We start from the raw sequence: 21,226 nt of genomic DNA, 5'->3' as shown, positions 1-21,226 counted from the left end.
TTGGGAAGCCCGCACTTCCGCCCGAGGCGTGTTGCGACTCACAGCAGCTTCCCGTCCCGTGTGGTGACGTAGCTGTCTTTTCTCGGCTAGGTCGGCCGTTAACGGACGGAGGCCCGCTGAGCTGCGGAGTTGCAGAATCTGGCGTTTGGAGCTGCGGTTGTTGGCGAGATTTCGCATTGCCCGTCCTCCGCCATTTCACCGATAATCAGCGGATCGCTTTGCCAAGTGCCGGGAAGAACAAAGGAATTCGGAAGGAGACGCTCGGCTCCCGGCCACCTTGCTCTGAGTGGCTTCCTTTTCCGCTCGCGCCTGTCCGGAGAAACTGGACTTATAATCGTCACTGGATTGTAAGTACCTGAGGCGAAGAGAGCTCACTACGCCCCACTTTTTGCGTATCTTTGTTCCGGGAGAGTTTGTGGATTGGGAGTATCTGCTGAGCCTTACTTTCTGTGCCGAACATCATTCCGTGGGAGCCGCCATTTGCTTTCCCTGCGTTGTCCTGCAGCGGCATCTAGAGGTTGGAACTTGGCATCGCAGCTGATAGATTTAAATGGACCTGCGTAAGGCAATGCGTCAGTAACGACTGGTATTGTTACAGCATATTTAGAAAGACTTGGGGCTTAATTCAGAACAGACGCTTAGTTGCTCTTCTATCCAGAACTGTTTGTAATTAAAGACTTGAATTTATAAAGAACTGGTCTTTCTGTTGAAATAGCTGAAATTTTTCAGTGCAACAAGTGGTTATTAGAGAAAAAGTGAGTCACAAAGAAAGATGAGTAAGAGCAAAGATGATGCTCCTCACGAACTAGAGAGCCAGTTTATCTTACGCCTACCTCTGGAGTATGCCTCTACCGTGAGGCGGGCGGTACAGTCTGGTCATGTCAACCTGAAGGACAGACTGACGATTGAGTTACACCCTGATGGGCGTCATGGAATTGTCAGCGTGGACCAGGTCCCATTGGCGTCAAAATTGGTAGATCTGCCATGTGTTATGGAAAGTTTGAAAACCATTGATAAAAAGACCTTTTACAAGACAGCTGATGTCTCTCAGATGCTTGTCGCCACAGTTGACGGTGATCTCTATCCTCCTGTTGAGGAACCAGTTGCCACTGCTGATCCCAAAGCAAGCAAGAAAAAGGATAAGGACAAAGAGAAAAAGTTTGTATGGAACCATGGAATTACTCTGCCTCTAAAAAATGTCAGAAAGAGAAGGTTCCGTAAGACAGCAAAGAAGAAGTATATTGAGTCTCCAGATGTGGAAAAAGAAGTAAAGCGGTTGCTGAGCACAGATGCTGAAGCTGTCAGTACCCGTTGGGAAATAATTGCTGAAGATGAAACAAAAGAAGCAGAAAACCAAGGCCTTGATATCTCTTCCCCAGGAATGTCTGGCCACAGGCAGGGCCGTGACTCATTAGAACATGATGAGCTTCGGGAGATATTCAATGACCTTAGCAGCAGCAGTGAAGATGAAGATGAGACACAGCATCAAGATGAAGAAGATATAAACATCATGGACACTGAGGAAGCTCTGGAAAGGCAGCTACAGGACAAGCTAAATGAGTCAGATGAACACCACCAAGAAGACGAGGGAACTAATCAGCTGGTTATGGGAATTCAGAAACAGATTGATAACATGAAAGGCAAGCTCCAAGAGACCCAGGACAGGGCAAAGCGACAGGAGGATCTCATCCTGAAAGTGGAAAACCTGGCTCTCAAGAACAGATTTCAGGCTGTGCTGGATGAACTGAAACAAAAGGAAGACCGAGAAAAGGAGCAGCTCAGCTCTTTGCAAGAAGAGCTAGAATCACTCCTAGAGAAGTGAGGAGAGTTTTGATACTTAATTTCATTCCTGACAGTGGTCAGCCTTGAAAGAAAAACTTTGTTTTCATCACCTGGACTAGATAGTAAAACTTTGCAGTAGTTCCCAATTTCCTCCACTGCCTTCTATTGGATTTGTCTTGCAGACAAATATAACTGTGAATTTCTATCTCATTTGTCTTTTGGAACCACTTTGGTGGGTGTTTGTCCTGTAGTAAGTAGGAATGTATAGACAGATAAATGTAGGGAAGTTGTAGGATTAGTGGAGTGAACAGTTCAGTTTAGTAATTAATCACAGCTTCACTGCAGGACTTTGCTGCTGTTTCTCCTTTTACCAGAAGCTGCCATTGCTACTCTGTGATGCCATCTGAGATAAATTAGTAGAGTCTAGTTTGGTGGCAGTGAAGTTTGTTTACATATGTTTTCCCATGCTGTAGCTATTGTCCTAGTTATTCAAAGCAGTTTTCCACGTTTTGCATTGCAAATCATTTCATAAAGTTGTTTTCACAATAAATAAAAGCAAGTAATTTTCACCTTATAATGTGTCTTGCTCTTTTAGGGGTAGTGGGTATCAGATCCTCTTCTGAAGTGGTTTCTTTATGGGGTTTAAGGGGCTGACCAATTGGATTCTGTTTTGTAGGAAAAGAAGCAGTTATGTTAGAATTTAAGAAAAAGAGGAACAGCAGAGGCAAAGAAATGGGGAAATGTCATCTTTGCATTATGTTTCCAATCCACCTGCTCCATTTGGAGGTCAGGAGATAAAGAACGTTCCTAAACTATCCTAAATTCTTTTCTTTCAGCCTGATCTCACCACATTCTCTCACTATTTTCAATCCTGAGCTTATTTCCATTTTTTTCAAGGAGTTTAATTACTACTCTTTCTCTATAATAGTCTATTGGGATAAATATTATTATGCATCTATCACACCAAAGTCTAAGTTACCTGTTGCCCATGTCCTCACTAGGCTGTAAATGCACCGACATTACGTACTTTGCCTTGTTAGTCACTGTAAACTTACTAAAGAAGAGTAGAGATTAAAATCACAAGGTCAGGAGATGTGATGCCTGTGTTTGTATCCTATTTCAGTGACCTAGTTGAGATTGATTTTGGGCAAGTAAATTAATCTGTTGGTTTCAGTTTCCTCATCTCTAAAATGGAGGTGATAATATTACCTACCTGGGGGCCCTTGAGTTGTTGGCTATTGAGTTGATACATATAAGGACTTAGAACAATTCCTAGAATAAAAGCAAACTATTATTGCCTATTTACTAGGGTCTGAACGTACAGGGATCAAAAATTTGATTTAAAGACTGATTGAAATGGTAGAAAAGTGTATAAAGAAACAGCTGCTTTAAATGGGGTTGACTGATTTCAAATTAAAGAATCATTCTAAAAGTTTATAAATTACAGCAGAAACAAAGTTTGCTTCAAATACATCCGCAGCATAAGCAAACTGAGTCAGTTTACTACTGTAGCTTTGGTTTTTATTTGATTCATTTACGGCTTGGTCTTGCATAAATATTAAAACCTCCATAATGAAGAGTAATTATCTGTTATGTAAACTTCAAAAGAGAAAAACTTAAGAAGGTTGGGATCCATTTCCCTTCATGTAAATCCAGAGTTACCAAAAAAGACTCACTTTTCTCATAGCTCCCTTGCCTGATGAGTGTGATGTATAGGTGGGCTACGGTTTTCAATATTTCTGAGTTCATGAATGGAAGTTGAACTTTTTTAATTAGTGTTTTAAAATAGTATAAGAAAAAACACTGAAAATATTAAGCAATGCAGAAATTTTACAAATTCTTAATTTTATTCACTCCCCTATTGCCGATCACTTAGGTTGTTCATTTTAAATTTGCTATTACACAGAATGCTGCAATAAGCATGTCAGTGTGGTCTCTGGTTTGCATTATTTCTATAGATTAGGTAAATGGGATCTTTATGTTCACATCTAAATGTCGTAAAGCCTGACGTTTTGAATTTGTAGATCAAATGTTTGAGACAAAAAATTTGGACAAATTGTGACCAATCATGCCTCTGAAGGACTGTCTTCAACTCTGCTTAAACTTTTATTACCTGGTAAGAATTGTGTGAAAACACAGACTAGGAAGACAGCTCACCACACAGCAGGTATATTGGCCTTCTTTCTATATTTCAAACGCCCAGCTCTTTCACACTACAGAGCTTTACTTATATTACACTTATATTTCCCTTTTCCTGGAACAGTCTCCAGATAGTCTCATGGCTAGCTTTTTGTTACTCAGCCCTCAGCTCAAACCTTACTTTCTCTGGTAATCCTATCTGGCTACTCCATCTGATTGCTAGGGAACATGTGATGTGGGTGTGCATCTTCACTGAGAATTTGGAAGTTCCTTTGCCATTGTTTTCCATGTATGCGTGGGAGTACATGTGTTCCAAGTCCAGCTGTTTAAATATATTTCATGGAACTTGAGATCTGTGTATTATTGCACAACTATGTCTGATAATTCAATGAAATTACAGACGATTTCCCTATTAATGCCCTCATGATGCCTGGCGCTGATTACTAACTTGGTTTCTCCAGAACATAAACATATATGAATTTAATGCAAAAGCAGTTGATGATTTATTGTAGTATCCAGCATCTCTTGTGTTTGTAAAAACTGTATGTGCTTCTAAAAAACAAACAATGAACCATAGGTAATTAATGGACAGTTTTAAAAAACCAAAACAGTTTTTAAAAACCCTCAAATGTGAGGGACTTCCCTGGTGGTGCAGTGGTTAATCCACCTGCCAATGCAGGGGACACAGGTTTGAGCCCAGGTTCGGGAAGATACCACATGCTGTGGAGCACCTAAGCCCATGTGCCACAACTACTGAGCCTGTTCTCTAGAGCCCGTGAGCCACAACTACTGAGGCTGCATGCCACAACTACTGAAGCCCGTGCATCTAGAGCCCATGCTCTGCAACAACAGAAGCCAGCGCAATGAGAAGCCTGTGCACCGCAACAAAGAGTAGCCCCCGCTCGCGGCAACTAGAGAAAGCCTGAGCACAGCAACACAGACCCAATGCAGCCAAAAATAAATAAAATTAATTTTTAAAAACCATCAAATGTGATACGAAATTTTAAAAATTTTAAAAATTAAAAAATTATTTTCTAGTTTAAAATGGTACATTGTGCTCATGAATCTCTTTTCTCTGTCAGATAGCCTGCTAATATAGTAACCGCCAAGGGCAAGGAAAATAGGAGATGAGACAACAGTGGATGAGAGATGTCAATGTTTTCAGAAGGCCAAAGCAGATGAAGAAACGATAAATTCATAGATCACAGAAAGTTACATGCTAAATGTCTGCAAGGAGGTATACCAAGGAGAAACAAACCCACCCACTTGATATAGACACGGAGGCTCAGTTTTTGCAGGCAGTTTCCAAGGAAGAGAGAAGGTGTGAGGCTAGAAACAGGATTCATTAATAGCTGTGTTCAGGGACTTCGCTGGCAGTCCAGTGGTTAAGACTCTGGGCTTCCACCACAGGGGGCACAGATTCCATACCTGGTCTGGGAACTAAGATCCTGCATGCCATGTGGCACAGACAAAAAAAATAAGATAATAAGATCTGTGCTCAGAGCTGTTGGATGTCCAGGAGCCCTATCTCACTCAAGCTAGATGACTTTTCCTTCCCCATGCCACAGACAGAAAGTTTATTTTCTGGGTAAATTGAACCAAAGAAGGCACAGGTGGAGGCTGGGGGTCCATAGCATTGAACAAGGGAATTGTGTGAAAGTCTGTTTTCTGACTGCAGGATGTCAACCCTCTTCTCCCACTTGGTGTCATTAAATCAGTACCCAAAGTAAACACCACCCGCACCCCCCCTCCCCCGCAAACACACACAGACACACACACACAGTCAAGACTGGAAGATTATTCTCTGAAGAAACCATATGGTACCAGAGAAAAGAAATCCAGATACATTTGGGCACTCTCCAAAGAAAAGGCCAAGTCACTACTTACTACAATGAAGTCTACCTGTTGACAAACAGTATCCACGCACAATCTGCTTTTAGGTGCCTCACTTTTAAATATTAACTGATACCCAAAGAATCAGACAAGGAAAGCTTTCTAAATGAAAGAATCCTTTTAGCATACTTTCTGCCCCCTCCACCATTTTGTTTTTACCCCCAAAGTAAAATACCGCCTAGGGCTTAAAATGTAAACTTTAAGAGAATTCGTTCCAACGCTGGGATTATAAGCATATGGGAGGAAAAGTGTGTCCTGACAGCGGTACCCTCACTGATGCCCCAAACTGCATCTTGCCTACTAGGCCTGTAGTCAGTTATATCCAGAACTGCTGCTGCATAAAGCTGCATGGCTCCTCAGCAAGAACCCCGAGACTTAGCACGCACAGAGCGCTGGAGCCACACAGGTCTTTTATATCAAGTTTTTCAGCTGTATATAAATGTTTTCCAATGCGATTGTACACGGCCTTGACTTAACCTCTAGAAATAACGAGGGTGTGCGTCCCACCAGCTCACAGGGCTTCAGGCCAGGATCCTCGGCGATGTTACCACGACACAGGGGATCTGCCCGCCTCAGGCCTCCCCCGGCGTAGCCCCCGGCGGGCAAAGAGCTACACCTGGAGAGGCGCGGCGGCCGGCACCTTTGTGGAGCCGCCATTCCTCTCCGGAGACGATTAAGGGTTTTCTGATCCGAAGGAGCCACCGATTGTCAGGTAAACCCCGCAAAGTGTTTGTTCGTTTTCCCTATTTTAAACCTTTGTCTCTGTAGATTGACTCTTTGACCCCAGGCGCGATCAAGCACCTCCCATTTTGTTTTGCCGGGAGGTGGGGGTCTCTGGCCGAACAGGAAGGCAAGTCTTCCTCCGCCACAGCAGCGCCTGGAGTTTCTGGCCGTAATCGCAGGAATTTATCGGACAGCTTTCTACTGCTGTATTGAGATTCATTAGAAGTGTTTCTCTAGTCGGCCCCGAGGCACGCGGGCGCTGGGACCGCCGGGCGGCGCGGAGCGAGCGGGAGGGCGGCTGACGGGTTTAGGGCCCAGACGCGGCGGCCGCAGGGCGCCAGGAGAGGCGCGCGGGGGCCCGCGGGCCGGGGGTTATTTCAGTGCGTGGGGAGGGCGGCCCGCGGCCTAGTCTGGGGTTAAGCGGCTTCTCCCGCGCCGGAGACAGAGCCAAGAGCAGGCGGCTGGACACGGGACGGCCTCCTAAGCTCCAGAGAGTTCCCTTCCTCGGAGACCAGCAGAAGAGTGGGCGAACATGAAATCTAATCCTGCCATCCAAGCCGCCATCGACCTCACCGCGGGGGCCCTTGGGGGCACAGCATGCGTCCTGACCGGGCAGCCCTTCGACACAATGCAAGTGAAGATGCAGACGTTCCCTGGCCTGTACAAGGGCCTCGTCGACTGTGGCCTGAAGACGTACTCCCAGGTGGGTTTGCGGGGCTTCTACAAAGGGGCCGGCCCCCGCGCTGATGGCCTACGTCGCCGAGAACTCAGTCCTCTTCTTGTGCTACGGCTTCTGCCAACAGTTCGTGAGGGAAGTGGTTGGATTGGACAAGCGGGCGAAGCTGAATGATCTGCAGACTGCGGCCGCTGGTTCCGTCGCCTCTGCGTTTGGCGCGCTGGCCCTGTGCCCCACTGAGCTGGTGAAGTGCCGGCTGCAGACCATGCACGAACTGGAGATGTCAGGGAGGATAGCAAAAAGCCATAATACAGTTTGGTCCGTCGTGAAGAGTATCCTTAGAAAGGATGGCCCCTTGGGCTTCTACCACGGACTCACGAGCACTCTGTTTCAAGTAGTACCAGGCTATTTCTTCTTCTTCGGTGGCTATGAACTGAGCCGATCGTTTTTTGCCTCGGATGGATCAAAAGATGAACTAGGCCCTGTCCCCTTGATGTTAAGCGGTGGAATTGCTGGAATTTGCCTTTGGCTTGTCATATACCCAGTGGATTGTATCAAATCCAGAATTCAGGTTCTTTCCATGTTTGGAAAACAGGCAGGATTTATCACAACTCTTTTAAGTGTTGTGAAAAAGGACGAGTAGCAGCTTTATATTCTGGTCTGAAAGCTACTTTGATTCGAGCGTTCCCTGCCAATGCGGCACTATTTTTGGCTTATGAATACAGCAGGAAGATGATGATGAGCCAGTTTGAAGCATACTGAAGTGTCTTGGTGAATCTGGATCCAAGTACACGCCTTTGAGGACTATAATTTAACTCAGAGTTTCATGGAGCACTGGACCAGTGTGGTATTATTTTTGACTTCATGGGAACTTTGCTTTTGTCTTCCCTGCTTATATGCTAAATCTTAACCTTTATGGAAGAACCTCTATTTTATATCATATAATTTCTGCCCATAATTGTATTGAAATAGAAAAGTTGCTGCTCTTGTGTTTGGTGAGATAATACAGGGCGAGTGGGTGGCCGTATGTACCTAATCTGAAAAGCTAAACATAGTTGTATCACCGGGCTTTTGCATAAATCTACACATGTGCATGCAGTTTGTTTGCTTATATGTTGTGAGTGAAACACAGTTTGGTTTCCATGTTTAATCTCATGTCACTAGAAAAACCGAGTTAAACATGTTTCAGGATGGTTATAAATGATTACTTAACCCACTCAAGATGTAGGGTCTCTTTAAAAGTCTGCTTAACATGTGCACTATATTAGCCAATTAAAGTTTTTAAAAAGTGTTTGGTGCTTGAAAACGAAAATATCCATCTACATTTTTTCATTTACAATGATTTATTTTTTATTGAGGTAATCTTGATTTATGGCATTATATTTCTACATTTGTATACCCTACAATGTGCTCACCACCAAAAATTTAGTTTTCATCTATCACCATACAGTTGATCCCCTTTATCCACTTTGTCTCCCTCGTTTACCTGCCCGCTCTGATAACCACTACTCTGTTGTCTGTAATGACATGTTTGTTTTATTTGGTTTTGGTTTGTTCATTTATTAGGGGTTTTGTTTGTTTATTATAGTTTTTCATATTCCAGATATGAGTGGAATCCTATAGTATTTATCTTTCTCTGTCTGACTTACTTCACTTAGCATAATACCGTCAAGGTCCCGCCATGTTGTCGCAAATGGCAAGATTTCATATTTTTTCTCATCTAGATTTTTTGTTTAATATTTATTTGGCTGCACCGGGTCTTAGTTGCGGCATGCAGGATCTTTAGTTGCAGCATGCAGAATGTTTTTAGTCGTGGCATGCGGGATCTAGTTCCCTGCGCAGGGATCCAACCTGGGCTCCCTGCACTGGGAGCGTGGAGCCTTAGTCACTGGACCACGAGGGTGGTCTCTGTCATCTTAGATTCTTAAGAGGAGAATATACCTGCATACTGATGTGTCTTCCACAGCCTCGAGTTAAAGTTTCAGAGTAGGCACCCTGGATTTTCCCAAGATGTTCTACTCTTAAAATAGTGCTATTCATCTTCAAAGTGGGATCATATTCCACACTCTTAGTTAGGTGTGGCCTAGAGCATTAGGCCTCTGGGAAGTAGCCTGGCCTTTGTCTGTACCAAATTTCCTTCCTCTCTTCTCCCAAAGAGCTTCCCCTCTGCTCTACTTTAGACTGAGGAAGGGGTGAGGGATGGGGCTGTGCTTCTGTGCTTGGATGAAGACCCATGTAGTTGACAACAGTTCTTGGCTTCCAGTCTCGGGTCCTGGCCTGGGTAGGATTCCAGGATGTACTATTGGCCCATTTAGGGGTTGTTGATTCCTTTTGGATCGTTCACTGTCCTCTCTGCCTCCACCAGTCAGAAACCCTTCCAGGGAACAGAGAGTGCCAAAGCCATGAGAACTTTTTGTGCCCTGATGGTGATCAGGTGACGTTACCAGTGGATGAAGTCCTCTCCTCTCAAATAGAACTAGACAGAACTTAGTGCTTGCAGTCCACAGTGATTAATGTTAGGGCTGACCCATCCTGAAGTTTACCTGAGGGCTAATAACTCCTTGTCATTTTTTTACAGTGTTGGAAACTTCTAAATTTCGTACTGGCCATCTGTGAGTTTTATTGATGACTGTATATATGATGTGATTTTACAAAGCAATGAAACATAAGAAAAGCAACTTTATTAAACTGTACCATATGTATGTATATAGGCACTGACAAAAACCAAAAACAGAAAAACATAGTTCGTCTGATCCCCACACTCTTGTGCATGTGTTCTTTGGCCCTATAATGTAAGAGGGTCATTCTTACTAAAGTAAGCCTCATCATTCCATGATGATCCAAGACCAGCAGAGTCTCTCTCAATAAGAAGTGTTCTTAAGCAGCCTGTAAAGCTGAAAACAGGCAGGCTCCCAGTGTCAATGATCGCACGTGGCATGTGTGTCAATCACTGCTGGTGGAATGTACACCTGGTATGGAATCCCCAGTTTCCTCAGCTTTCTTCTATCTGTGAAACCTCTGAGGTAAGTCTAGCCATATTGCCAGAGGCAAGAGGGTCAGGGTGATGGATGTTGACAAATGGGGGCTGGGGCAGACATTTGGGGAGGGGATGCTCACTGTCATGCCTGGTGTGCTCCAGAGCGGTGGCTGGTCTTCCATTTGCTTTTTCTTCAAAAGAAAACCATTTTTCTACTTTACTTCTAAGTTATTTATACATTTAAGTTATATATTACGTACGTAAGTGGTCAGTAGCTACTTAATGGGGCTTCATTCAAGCAGGTCTGGATTAAAGCAGAAAAGAGAACAGGAATGGCTTCTGCAGGAAGTGGACCTTTCAAAGTCCGAAGGCCCCCTGCTCAGTACCCATGAGCTTGTCTCAATTAGCCCTATAGTCAACGGACCTTTTCACATGTTGTCCATTAAAGGTTTACCTAAATATCTTCAATAGAAATCATTTGAGGCAAGCAAGAGTGGGAGTAAGGAATTGAAACCTAAGTCAGAAGAATTGTTTTCCACCCTTTTTGCTTAATTCATGGTTCAATATTTAGATACAATGTGTACCACTTCAGATCTGTACTCAGACAAAACTATAGTAACTTGAAATATTGTGTTTAAAGAAATTTGAGTGTTCTATCATTAAACTATTTACCTAAATAAAAATATTTATTGAATTCACACCATTTACAGTATACTGTATTGAGCTCTGGGTATTCAGATATTAATGGTCTGGTTTCTGTTCTCAGGGTCTAGATGGTCTAGATGTTTGTTTTCAGTCAGAAGAGCAATATTCTAGAATACAATTTAGAACAAAAAAATAGAATCCAAATTGTGTGTGTGTGTGTGTGTGTATGTAAAATCAATGATGTGTGTGTGTAAAATCTTTTCCTTAACTGTGTTTTTGTTTTTATATTGTGGTTTCTTTAGTCTTTAAATTAGTTTCATGGTATTTCTTTCTTTTTTCTTCCCCAGCTTTATTGACATATAATTGACAAATAACATTGTGCATGTTTAGGGTGTACAGTGTTATGATTTTTATATGTGTTTATTATGAAATGATTATTACAATAAGGTTAGGTAATGTCCATCACCTCACAGGTTACTATTTATTTATTTATTTATTTTGAGGTGAGATGGTATTTATTTCTAATATTTAAGTTGGTCAACTCCATACTTCTGATACCTAGCCTTATTTTAAACTTTACTTCCGCATAGTATAATTTATCCCTCAACTTTTTAAAAATTATTTTTTATTGAAGTATAGTTAATTTACCATGTTGTTAGTTTCCAGTGTACAGCAAAGTGATTCAGTTATACATGTGTGTGTGTCTGTGTATATATATATATACTTTTCCAGGTTCTTTTCCATTATAGATTATACAAGATATTGAGTATAGTTCCCTGTGCTAAAGAGTAGGTCCTTGTTGTTTACCAATTTTATATATAGTAGTGTGTATATATTAATTCCAAACTCCTAATTTATCCCTCCCTCCCCCACTCCCCTTTGGTAGCCATAAGTCTTTGACTCTATTTCTGTTTTGTAAATAAGTTCATTTGTATCATCTTTTTAGATTCCACAAATAAGTGATATCATATATTTGTCTTTTTCTGTCTGACTTACTTCACTTAATATGGTAAACTCAGTCCATCCATGTTGCTGCAAAGGGCATTATTTCATTCTTTTTATGGCTGCATAATATTCCATTGTGTGTGTGTGTGTGTGTGTGTGTGTGTGTATGTGTGTGTGTGTATATATATATATACATACCACATCTTGTTTATCCATTCATCTGTTGATGGACATTTAAGTTGCTTCCATGTCTTGGCTACTATAAATAGTGCTACTATGAACTTGCATGTATCTTTTAAAATTAGAGTTTTCTCTGCTATCCCTCAATTTTTTTTTTTTTTTTTTTTTTTTGGCCATGGTGCAAAACTTGCAGGATCTTAGTTCCCGACCAGGGATTGAACCCAGGCCATGGCAGTGAAAGCACCGAGTCCTACCACTGGACTGCCAGGGAACTCCCTGGTATCCCTCAACTTTGAAAAATCTTATTATACCCTTTGGTCTACTGTCAGGACCAGATGGTATGCATCTTGCAATGCTATAGTGATACTGTAGCTAGAAATTCATTCTCTGTTCCAGCTTTCATGGGATACTAATACCAAGCTACAGCAGTTAAGTATATGTAATATCTCAGAAGGACCATATCTGGCAGTGGAGTATCAAACTTGATCATTTTCTTGAATTAAACAAGAAAATGTCCCCAAGTTGTTGAACTTGGAAGAAAAAGCCTGTGCGTCCGGAGCCTGTGCTCCGCAGCGGGAGAGGCCACAACAGTGAGAGGCCCGCGTACCAAAAAAAAAAATAAATCTAAACCCACTTGTCTCTGATATTCCAATCAGAAACCTCTCATATTGGTAGTTCTGGAACTAAGTCTTAGTGATGTTGATATCCCCAGAATGCTCAGAAGGTGGCCTTATGAGCAGCAGTCCTCTGAAGGCTCCTTGTTCATTCTCCACATTTGAGTATCATTGAATGGGAGCAGAGAGAATTGGAAGAGGAAGATGGCTAAATCAAATTAGTGATCAAGAGGATAGAGCATGTGTTGGCTTGAGTAAACTTCTGTGGGTGGTTCAAGGAACAGAAGGTAGGGCTGGGATAGGTCCTAGACCAGGTATAGCATGATTATGCCAAATAGAAGGTGGCTTCTAGTTGTTTTTAATAACAGCACATGTTTGTGCCTGGCTGTGTCTGTCTCTTAGGAGCCTAGATATGCTTCAGTGCTCTATACTTCCAGGTTGTGGGTCCATGTGCTAAACATTAAGTACTTTGAGGCTTTGAATCTTTGATAAAATAGTCATGAGTTCTAGCTCATCACCATCCAGGATACCACCTTGTTCTACCTGGTACCAACTCAGTACACAGTATAGGATTGCTTAGCAGTGGGTTTTCTTTGTCATCCAGCAAGTTGGGTGTGTCATCCAGGACCACCATATGCAGCACTGTCATGCATATGAATCAAGACCATGTTTTTTCCCTGTAGGTAATTCTCATGTATCAATTACTTCAGTTACAACTCATTTTCCTCAAAATCAGCTTTATTCTAAGATTAAATCAGCTTGTTTACTCTAAAGATTGAAAAGTAAATGATGTCTTCATTAGCTCTCATGTCTATAGCTTTATCATGACAGCCAAGAAGCAAAGGGTGACAGTCCCTAAGATTTTGCTTCATAGAGCAAATGCAGAGCAGTGCCACCCAAGGGAGACTGGGGCCCAGCTCAAACACATCATTAGGTGTTGGTCCAGAACTTCTACTTGTGTGTGGCAAAGTTGAGCTAAGCTTCTTAATTAAGGCTTGGATTTGTAGAGCCTGAGGCTGTAACCACTTTGAGACTCCTTCCTCCCTTTGCAAGACTACCAAAACCAGTAATGGTATGAGGGAAACCTCCAACAGAACATGAGTTCTCAATAAAATATCACCAACTAACAAGACTAACAGTGTGAAAAACAGACTCAACAAATAAAAGATGTATACAGAAGAAACAGAGATTGGAACAACATGGAAAGAACTTAAAAGTAAAAGATACTTAATTTCCTCCAACAAAAAAGAAGGAAATGGCAATTGTTTAAAAAAAAAAAAAGAACAAATTGTTGTGAAAACCTGCCAAATGGAAATTTTGGGGGAAAAAAGCCCACCAAAAACTATAGTTAATTTAAAAAAATTCAGTATATTGGGTGAATCTCAGGTTTGGACCTAGCAAATATCAGAACATCAAGAATAAAGAAAACATCTTAGAGAAAAGAAGTTTACAGATAAAAGAATGAGAACTAGACTGATAGACTGTTCATCAACAGTCTTCAATACCAAAAGAGGGAGAAGGAAAATTACTGTACATTTTATTTTTTAATATAAATTTATTTATTTTTTTGCTGCGTTGGGTCTTCGTTGCTGTGCACGGGCTTTTGCTAGTTGCGGCGAGCGGGGTCTACTCTTCGTTGCGGTGCGCGCGATTCTCATTGAAGTGGCTTCTCTTGTTGCAGAACATGGGCTCTAGGCGCGTGGACTTCAGTAGTTGTGGCTTGTGGGCTCTAGAGCGCAGGCTCAGTAGTTGTGGTTCACGAGCTTAGTTGCTCTGCAGCATGTGGGATCTTCTCAGACTAGGGCTCGAACCCGTGTCCCCTGCATTGGCAGGCGGATTCTTAACTGCTGCACCAACAGGGAAGTCCCTAGTTTACATTTTAAAATCTATGACCAACCAAACTATTGGCTAAGAACATGAGGATTAGACATACAAATAACTGAATTATGCCTAATAGGTTGCCAGCTTTAAAACATGTAACAATCTACTCTAAAAAGCAAAATATAGTACTGGAATATATGTTTAAAAACTGTCATGTTTTAAAGTCCCCATTTGCAAGGAAGCCATATTCAAGGATTAAGGAAGATTTATTAAAAAAGTGTGGTAAGTTAGTTCACTAGTTTTAATGAGTGATATTTGAATATAGTTTAGTCTTTTAACAACTCTACATAAAAGTTTAAAGTTCATTTTCATCTCTTTGCCTTTCAATATTAAAAACTAGATTAGAATATTAGTAAGAGATCAATCTGGAAATAATTCACAGTAATGAATTTGTCCATCCTTTAAAAGAAAAACTACTGGGAAATCATTATGAATGTAGAAGGTCATCATTTTTACCTAGTGCTGGACTTTCGGTTGGGGGAATTCCAGAAAGTGGCAAAGATACTTAGTACTATACATATAGTGCCCTCTCTGTCATGTACTTAATAAAATATCCAGGTAAAGAAGTTTCTGAAAGTTGTCTTCAAATAAAAGGGTAAAAGGTTTCCAATAGCCAAGAAATAAAAGCAACTTTGAACCAAGAGTAAGGTATAATTTTTTCCTATCTTCAAATTTAGTCCATATGATCTTTTCTGGCTTTACGAAACTCTGATCACTTCTCAACAATATGTGAATTCAGTGCATCTATCAACTAAGATATTATTAAGTATCTGTCTTCTTATGTCTGGGTCTAAATAACTCCCCGGTTATATAGTGCCTCCAATTTGAGTCCAAAATCATATACCATATTGGCCAAAAAAGAACTGGCCTCCATATTTTCTGTAGTTGAAAACTTCCCTGGTTCTCACATGAGCTGCAACTTAGCCAGCCAAATACAGAGAAGTCTTGATCAGAATTCTTTGCCTTTTCTCTGATCTTCATGAAAATTCAGCTAAGTATGAAAAGAAGAAAAAGAAATCTGACCAAAGATTCAGATTCAATATCTCTATAAAGTACTTAATGAGTGAAAGGAAATACTGTCTTTCCCCTGATTACTAAGGATTCATGTATTTGACTCTCATACCTAAAATAACACCATTTTAATATGATTTTAACTTTATGTGTGATTGAAGACATGTCAGTATTAAATTTTTTTGTTTTTTTTACAGTCATTAGGAGTTTTAAATTTTTAAGCTGTAATTGACATGTAACACTATATTGGCTTCAGGTGTGACAATGATTTGATATTTGTGCATATTGCAAATGATGACATAAGCCTAGTTAACATCTAGTTAACAACATTCTTTTTCTCTTTTGAGAATTTTCAAAATCTTTGAGAAACTTCAGTCCTCTTTCTTCTAGTCATGAGTATTCAATTCCTGGAAAGTTCTATGCCTCTGGATGAGAAAATGCCTATGAGAAATTTTATTTTTTACTAATCAGAGTTTTAAATTGGGGACTAAATATTTTGTACTTTAAAATAAGGTTTTTTTTTTCTATTTCATTCAAAATAGACATAAAAATTGATGTTTGGTTGCTTCAAGAGTTTATTCTTAGTTGTAGTTAATTTAGACTTTCACAGTGATATCGCTCTCTCCCCTTTAGAACTTCCCATTCTTCTAATCTTCTTTTAATTACTCTATAGGAGGTAGAATGCTGATGTGGTTGGGCAGTGTTTATCCCAGAAGGACCATACATAATCCTAAGTCATGTCAGGTTGAAATCTGAAGGAGGGAACTAAGAGAGGAAACAGAGAAAATATTTCCTTCATATATCACCATATAAATGCCAAGTAGATATTAATTTTTTTAAAGTAGGATTGGATGGGACACCACTTTTGCTATAAAGCATTTAGAGAACATATATACATGTACTTTCTTGAAATTTTTTTAAAATGGCCCTCAGGTTGATAATACTTACATCTCAGAAGTTAAAAAACAAATTGTCATTCCACCAGATGCTTATTAAATAATCTTTTCATGCCAAACGAAAAAGCACGATCAGTTGTTCAAAATGCCTATCTTTAATTTTTTTTCTCAGTCATCCATCATAAATACACTTTAGGCAAATCTAAGAGTAATCTGACCTACACTTTTTGTCCATTTTTAGCCAATATAAGCATATACAGTGTTGAAATATTAATTGCAAATGTCAAAACAGAAAATGAATTATATGTGTAAGTTGTATTTGAGTACTAAGCCCCTACAGGATGATACACCTTAAAATGGTACATATTAAAACATTTTTAGTTATCCACTTCATTAACCACAGACAAAGCTGCTTTAGGAGTATTATAAAGAATATTACCTGACTATATTCAATAGGGTAAATTATTAATATTGGTGGTTCAGAACTCTCTCTACATTGCTTTGCATAGAGAATTTGAAATGACTACCTTAAATACCTATTTGAAATCATCATTAAAAGATAATGCATTTATTTTTACTCACCTATTAGAAAAAGAAAGAGACATTAATACTGGATTGAAAAGGTAGGAAGCAGATGAAAAAAGAACATGCGGGGTTAACTAGACAGAAAGTAAAATCAAGATATAAAGAAAATACTATATCAACTCAAGAGCCTTGACTTAAAAGAAAGCATTCGTAGCCAGACAACTTTCTGATTCTTCTGTTAATGAAACCTACGCTATTCTTGCAATTGCCTTTTTGCACTAGTCCTGCCCAGTGTCTTGAACCAGACCACTAGGGAGAATCGGCTTCAAGACGTTAAACTCATTTAACCCGGAGCCTCCCGTCAGACACACCTCGTACTGGTAGCTCTGGGACAGGGTCCCCGTGCCGCTGACGTCCACCAGGTGGCCTGGAAAGTGGCCCTCGGGCACCGAGCAGCGACTCACCGAGGCCGCCCCGCCCCTCCTGCACAGCCGCACCGCGACGAACACCAGCACCGAGAAGAGGAAGAGCCAGGACACCGACCCCAAAGCAACCACCAGATAGACGGTGAGCAGGGCGGCCGGAACCGCGTCCGCCGCTTCCGCTTCCGGGGCCGGCAGGTAGGGCTGCGAGAAGCCGTCCACCAGCAGCACGTGCAGCGTGACGCTGGCCGAGAGCGGCGGCTCGCCGTTGTCCTTGACCAACACCACCAGCCTCTGCTTGGCCGCGTCGCGCTCGCTCAGCAGCCGGGCCGTGCGCACCTCGCCGTTGTGCGCCCACACGCCGAACAGCCCGGGCTCCGTGGCCTTGAGCAGCTGGTACGACAGCCAGGCGTTCTGGCCCGAGTCGCCGTCCACCGCCACCACCTTGGTCACCAGGTAGCCCGCCTCGGCCGCCCTGGGCACCAGCTCGGTGCAGGGCGCCGAGGCGTTCTGCAGCGGGTACAGCACGAAGGGCGCGTTGTCGTTGTCGTCCGCCACGAGCACGCGCACCAGCGCCTGGCTGCTGAGCGCGGGCGAGCCGCGGTCGGCGGCGCCCACGCGGAACTCGAACGCCCGCAGGGCCTCGTAGTCCAGGGACCTCAGGGCGAACAGGTGGCCGTTGTCCGGGTTGATGGACACCAGGGAGGCCAGGGGCACGTGCGCGTCGAGGGGCGGCAGCAGCGAGTAGGTGACCTGGGCGTTGGCGCCCGCGTCTCTGTCTGTGGCGCGGACGCTGCCGAAGTGCAGGGCGGGGCTGTTGTTCTCGCGGACGGACAGGGTGTAGGAGGTCTGGGTGAAGGCGGGGGCGTTGTCGTTGACGTCGGACACCAGCACGGTTATGTTGTGCTGGGTTTTCCGTCTCGGTGTCCCCATATCTGTGCCGGTGATGGTGATGTTATATTCGGATCTTGTTTCTCGGTCCAGGGCTGTGTTTGTGACTAAACTGTAAAAATTCTCAACAGAGGGTTTAAGAATGAAGGGAACATCATCTTGGATGGAGCAAACCATCTTCCATTGTCTCCAGAGTCAGGATCTGAAACGCTGAATACAGCAATTACAGTCTCCTGCAAGGTTTCTGGGATCTCAGTGATAAGCGTTGACATGGTCAGTTCCGGCGGGTTGTCATTCAAATCCATCACTTGGACAAACACCACACAACTGCCAGAAAGGCCCCCACCATCTGTCGCCTGAATATTTAATGTATAAGTCTGAATAGATTCAAAATCCAGTTCCTGTGTTAAAAGGAGTTCTCCCGATTTTGCATTTATTCCAAAATGTCTTCCGAATATCCTCAGATGCTTGGGAAAGTACATAAGATATTTCTCCATAGGTTCCAATATCTAAATCTCTGGCAGAGACAGTGGCAACATGGGATCCAATGGGGCTGTTTTCTAGGACATGCGCCTCATAGTGCAGCTTTGCAAACTCGGGGTCATTATCATTGATGTCTAAGACTTCAATGTGGATTAGGGCGGTCCCAGACCTGGGTGGAATCCTGCCATCCAGCGCTGTGACGGTTAATCTGATCTCAGGCTGTTCCTCTCTATCCAGTGCTTTGTCCAGCACCAGCCGTGGTAATATTGTGCCGTCGGAACTGTCTTGTAATTTAAGATGGAAGCGGGAATTGGGGCTGACTGTGTAACTTTGGAGACTGTTGCTTCCTACATCTAAGTCCTGGGCATGCTCTATTTGGAAAGTAGTTCCAGGAGTGATACTTTCTGAAATTTTCAATATTATTTCTTTTTTTTTAATTTAATTAATTAATTTATTTAAATTTTATTTATTTATTTATTTATTTTATTTTTGGCTGTTTTGGGTTTTCGTTGCTGTGTGCGGGCTTTCTCTGCTTGTGGCTCGCGGGCTCTAGAGCACAGGCTCAGCAGCTGTGTCTCACGGGCTCAACTGCTCCGCGGCATGTGGGATCCTCCCGGACCAGGGCTCGAACCCGTGCCCCCAGCATTGGCAGGCGGATTCCCAACCACTGCGCCACCAGGGAAGTCCCAATATTATTTCTTTGTCTAGGAAAACTGGAGAATGATCATTTATGTCCCTAATCCGTAGCTCAGCCTGGAAAAACTTCAAGGGATTTTCCAGTAACATCTGGAAAGGTAGTACACAGGGCTCGGTAGGGCCACACAGCTCCTCCCGGTCCAGTTTCTCATTTAACAACAAATCCCCAGTCTGCCTATCAAAATGCAAACGCATTTTTTTCCCTTTGGAAACGACCCGGGGGGCCCAAGCAGCTAGATCATCTACTTCCAACCCCAAGTCTTTCAACAGATTGGCCACAAAGGAGCCACTGTCCATCTTCTCGGCCACTGAATAACGCCTAGGCTCAGAGCCAGCCTGAGCTATGCCCAGCCAAACAAAGAATATCAAGACTTGCCTTTGTTTCAGAAAGCATTTCTTCCTCTCTCCTGCCTCCATCGCACTCTCGTCTCCCAGCAAACTTGACCCAGCTCGGATTCACGTTGTCGCTGATCTATCTCCCAGTATCACTCAGACACTGGGATAAGTGGAGATGCCTATGGCCCTGATTTCCCGGAGCAACTGCCTTAGAAAGCCTCCTTTTCCTGCTTGCTTCTTTAGCAGAGCATCTGGCTAGAGGAGCGCAGACTGGTAGCTTTCTTCCTTCTACTTCTAATGCTGCAGCGCCACCCTGCGTCCTTTCCGAGTGTTTACTTTTACCAAAACATTAAGGAAATCCCAATCCTTTCTTTCAGACTGATGGCAATCTAAATGGAATATTTTCAAGTACTGTCTCTCAATGTACCGAAGTAACAATAGTTCCATATTAACTAAAATCCAGTCCCTAATAACTTTTTAAAATTATCCTTCCATTATCCTCCCCCAGTTTTCTTCAACTTAAATAAGAATTCATATTCACTCTTGAATTCCTTTTACAAATGCACTTATTTTCTTAACCACTTAACATAAGGAATGTCTTAGAAAATTTGTTTTTAAACCAAGTTTCATGATTGTATTGGTGTTACATCTGTTTATTCTAGAACAGTCCCCTGTATTTTATTGATATTGAATTTTTTGAAGTGTCCAGATCAGTTGTCTTATAGGTAAACAAAAGATAAAAATAGCTAAGGCATTGGTACTTGTGACTATAAATTAACAATTAGCTATGCTTCAGAAGAAAAGAAAACACTACTGAAGATAGAGCAATAAAACAATAACTATAGCATTATTCAGAAAGGGGGTGTTTCCTCTACTTTTTACCCAGAGCCCAAAAAGCAAGAATGCCAAGGGTGATAGCTATCTCCACATACTATCTTGTTTTTAGCTTCAAAGAACCTAATTTAATTGGAGATAAGGTGATGTTAAAGAGATGTATCTCCCGTCTCTCTGTCTTGCATTAGGTTGGCAGGATATGGGGATTTTTTTTTTTTTACATTCAATGGAAAGAAAATTCTGGAAGGAAGGACCAAGGCATTTTCTTTTTATTCCAGAGTTCTGAGATAATCCTTAAAGAGGTGAAGTCTTCTTCTGGAAGTACTTGTAGGATGAGCAGGTAAGTGTCAACATCACCAATTTTATGGAATTGTCATCCAACATCTTTTACATGAAGAAAGGTATTTCTGAAACTATTTCCTGTGTAAATTGCCTGAATGTTTGCCATGTAGCCATGAAGTTGCCTGGTAATTTTCTTGCAGTGGATGTTTATAATGCACAGATATGAGTGGTATTTAAAATGTGTGGTGAGTACGCACCAGAGATTGGAGAATTCAGTGAGACTGGAAAATTCAGTGAGTCTGGAGAATTCTGTGAACAGCTCCTTAATATACTGAGATTAAATCTTGAGCAGGCTTTGACAACCAGGTTGCTGAGGAGCATGCATCTCAAAGGTT

General features: G+C 42.1%; 1 protein-coding gene and 2 pseudogenes across 1 annotated transcript; 2 read left to right on the top strand and 1 right to left on the bottom strand.

The window, feature by feature from the left end:
• Positions 1-2,359, top strand: LOC137221781 (transcription initiation factor TFIID subunit 7-like). The gene has a single exon (XM_067732002.1). The coding sequence runs from the start codon at positions 773-775 to the stop codon at positions 1,820-1,822; it is 1,050 nt and encodes a 349-aa protein (XP_067588103.1). The 5' UTR covers positions 1-772; the 3' UTR covers positions 1,823-2,359.
• A 4,624-nt stretch (positions 2,360-6,983) lies between these two features.
• Positions 6,984-8,485, top strand: LOC137220818 (mitochondrial ornithine transporter 2-like; annotated as a pseudogene).
• An 8,574-nt stretch (positions 8,486-17,059) lies between these two features.
• LOC137221780 (protocadherin beta-2-like) lies at positions 17,060-20,602 on the bottom strand (annotated as a pseudogene).
• Positions 20,603-21,226: the final 624 nt, after the last annotated feature.

The sequence above is a fragment of the Pseudorca crassidens genome, chromosome 3 (assembly GCF_039906515.1).
Source record: "Pseudorca crassidens isolate mPseCra1 chromosome 3, mPseCra1.hap1, whole genome shotgun sequence".
Classification (NCBI taxonomy): domain Eukaryota; kingdom Metazoa; phylum Chordata; class Mammalia; order Artiodactyla; family Delphinidae; genus Pseudorca; species Pseudorca crassidens.
Note: the sequence above shows the minus strand (reverse complement) of the source record. Positions and strands in the feature narration are given on the sequence as shown.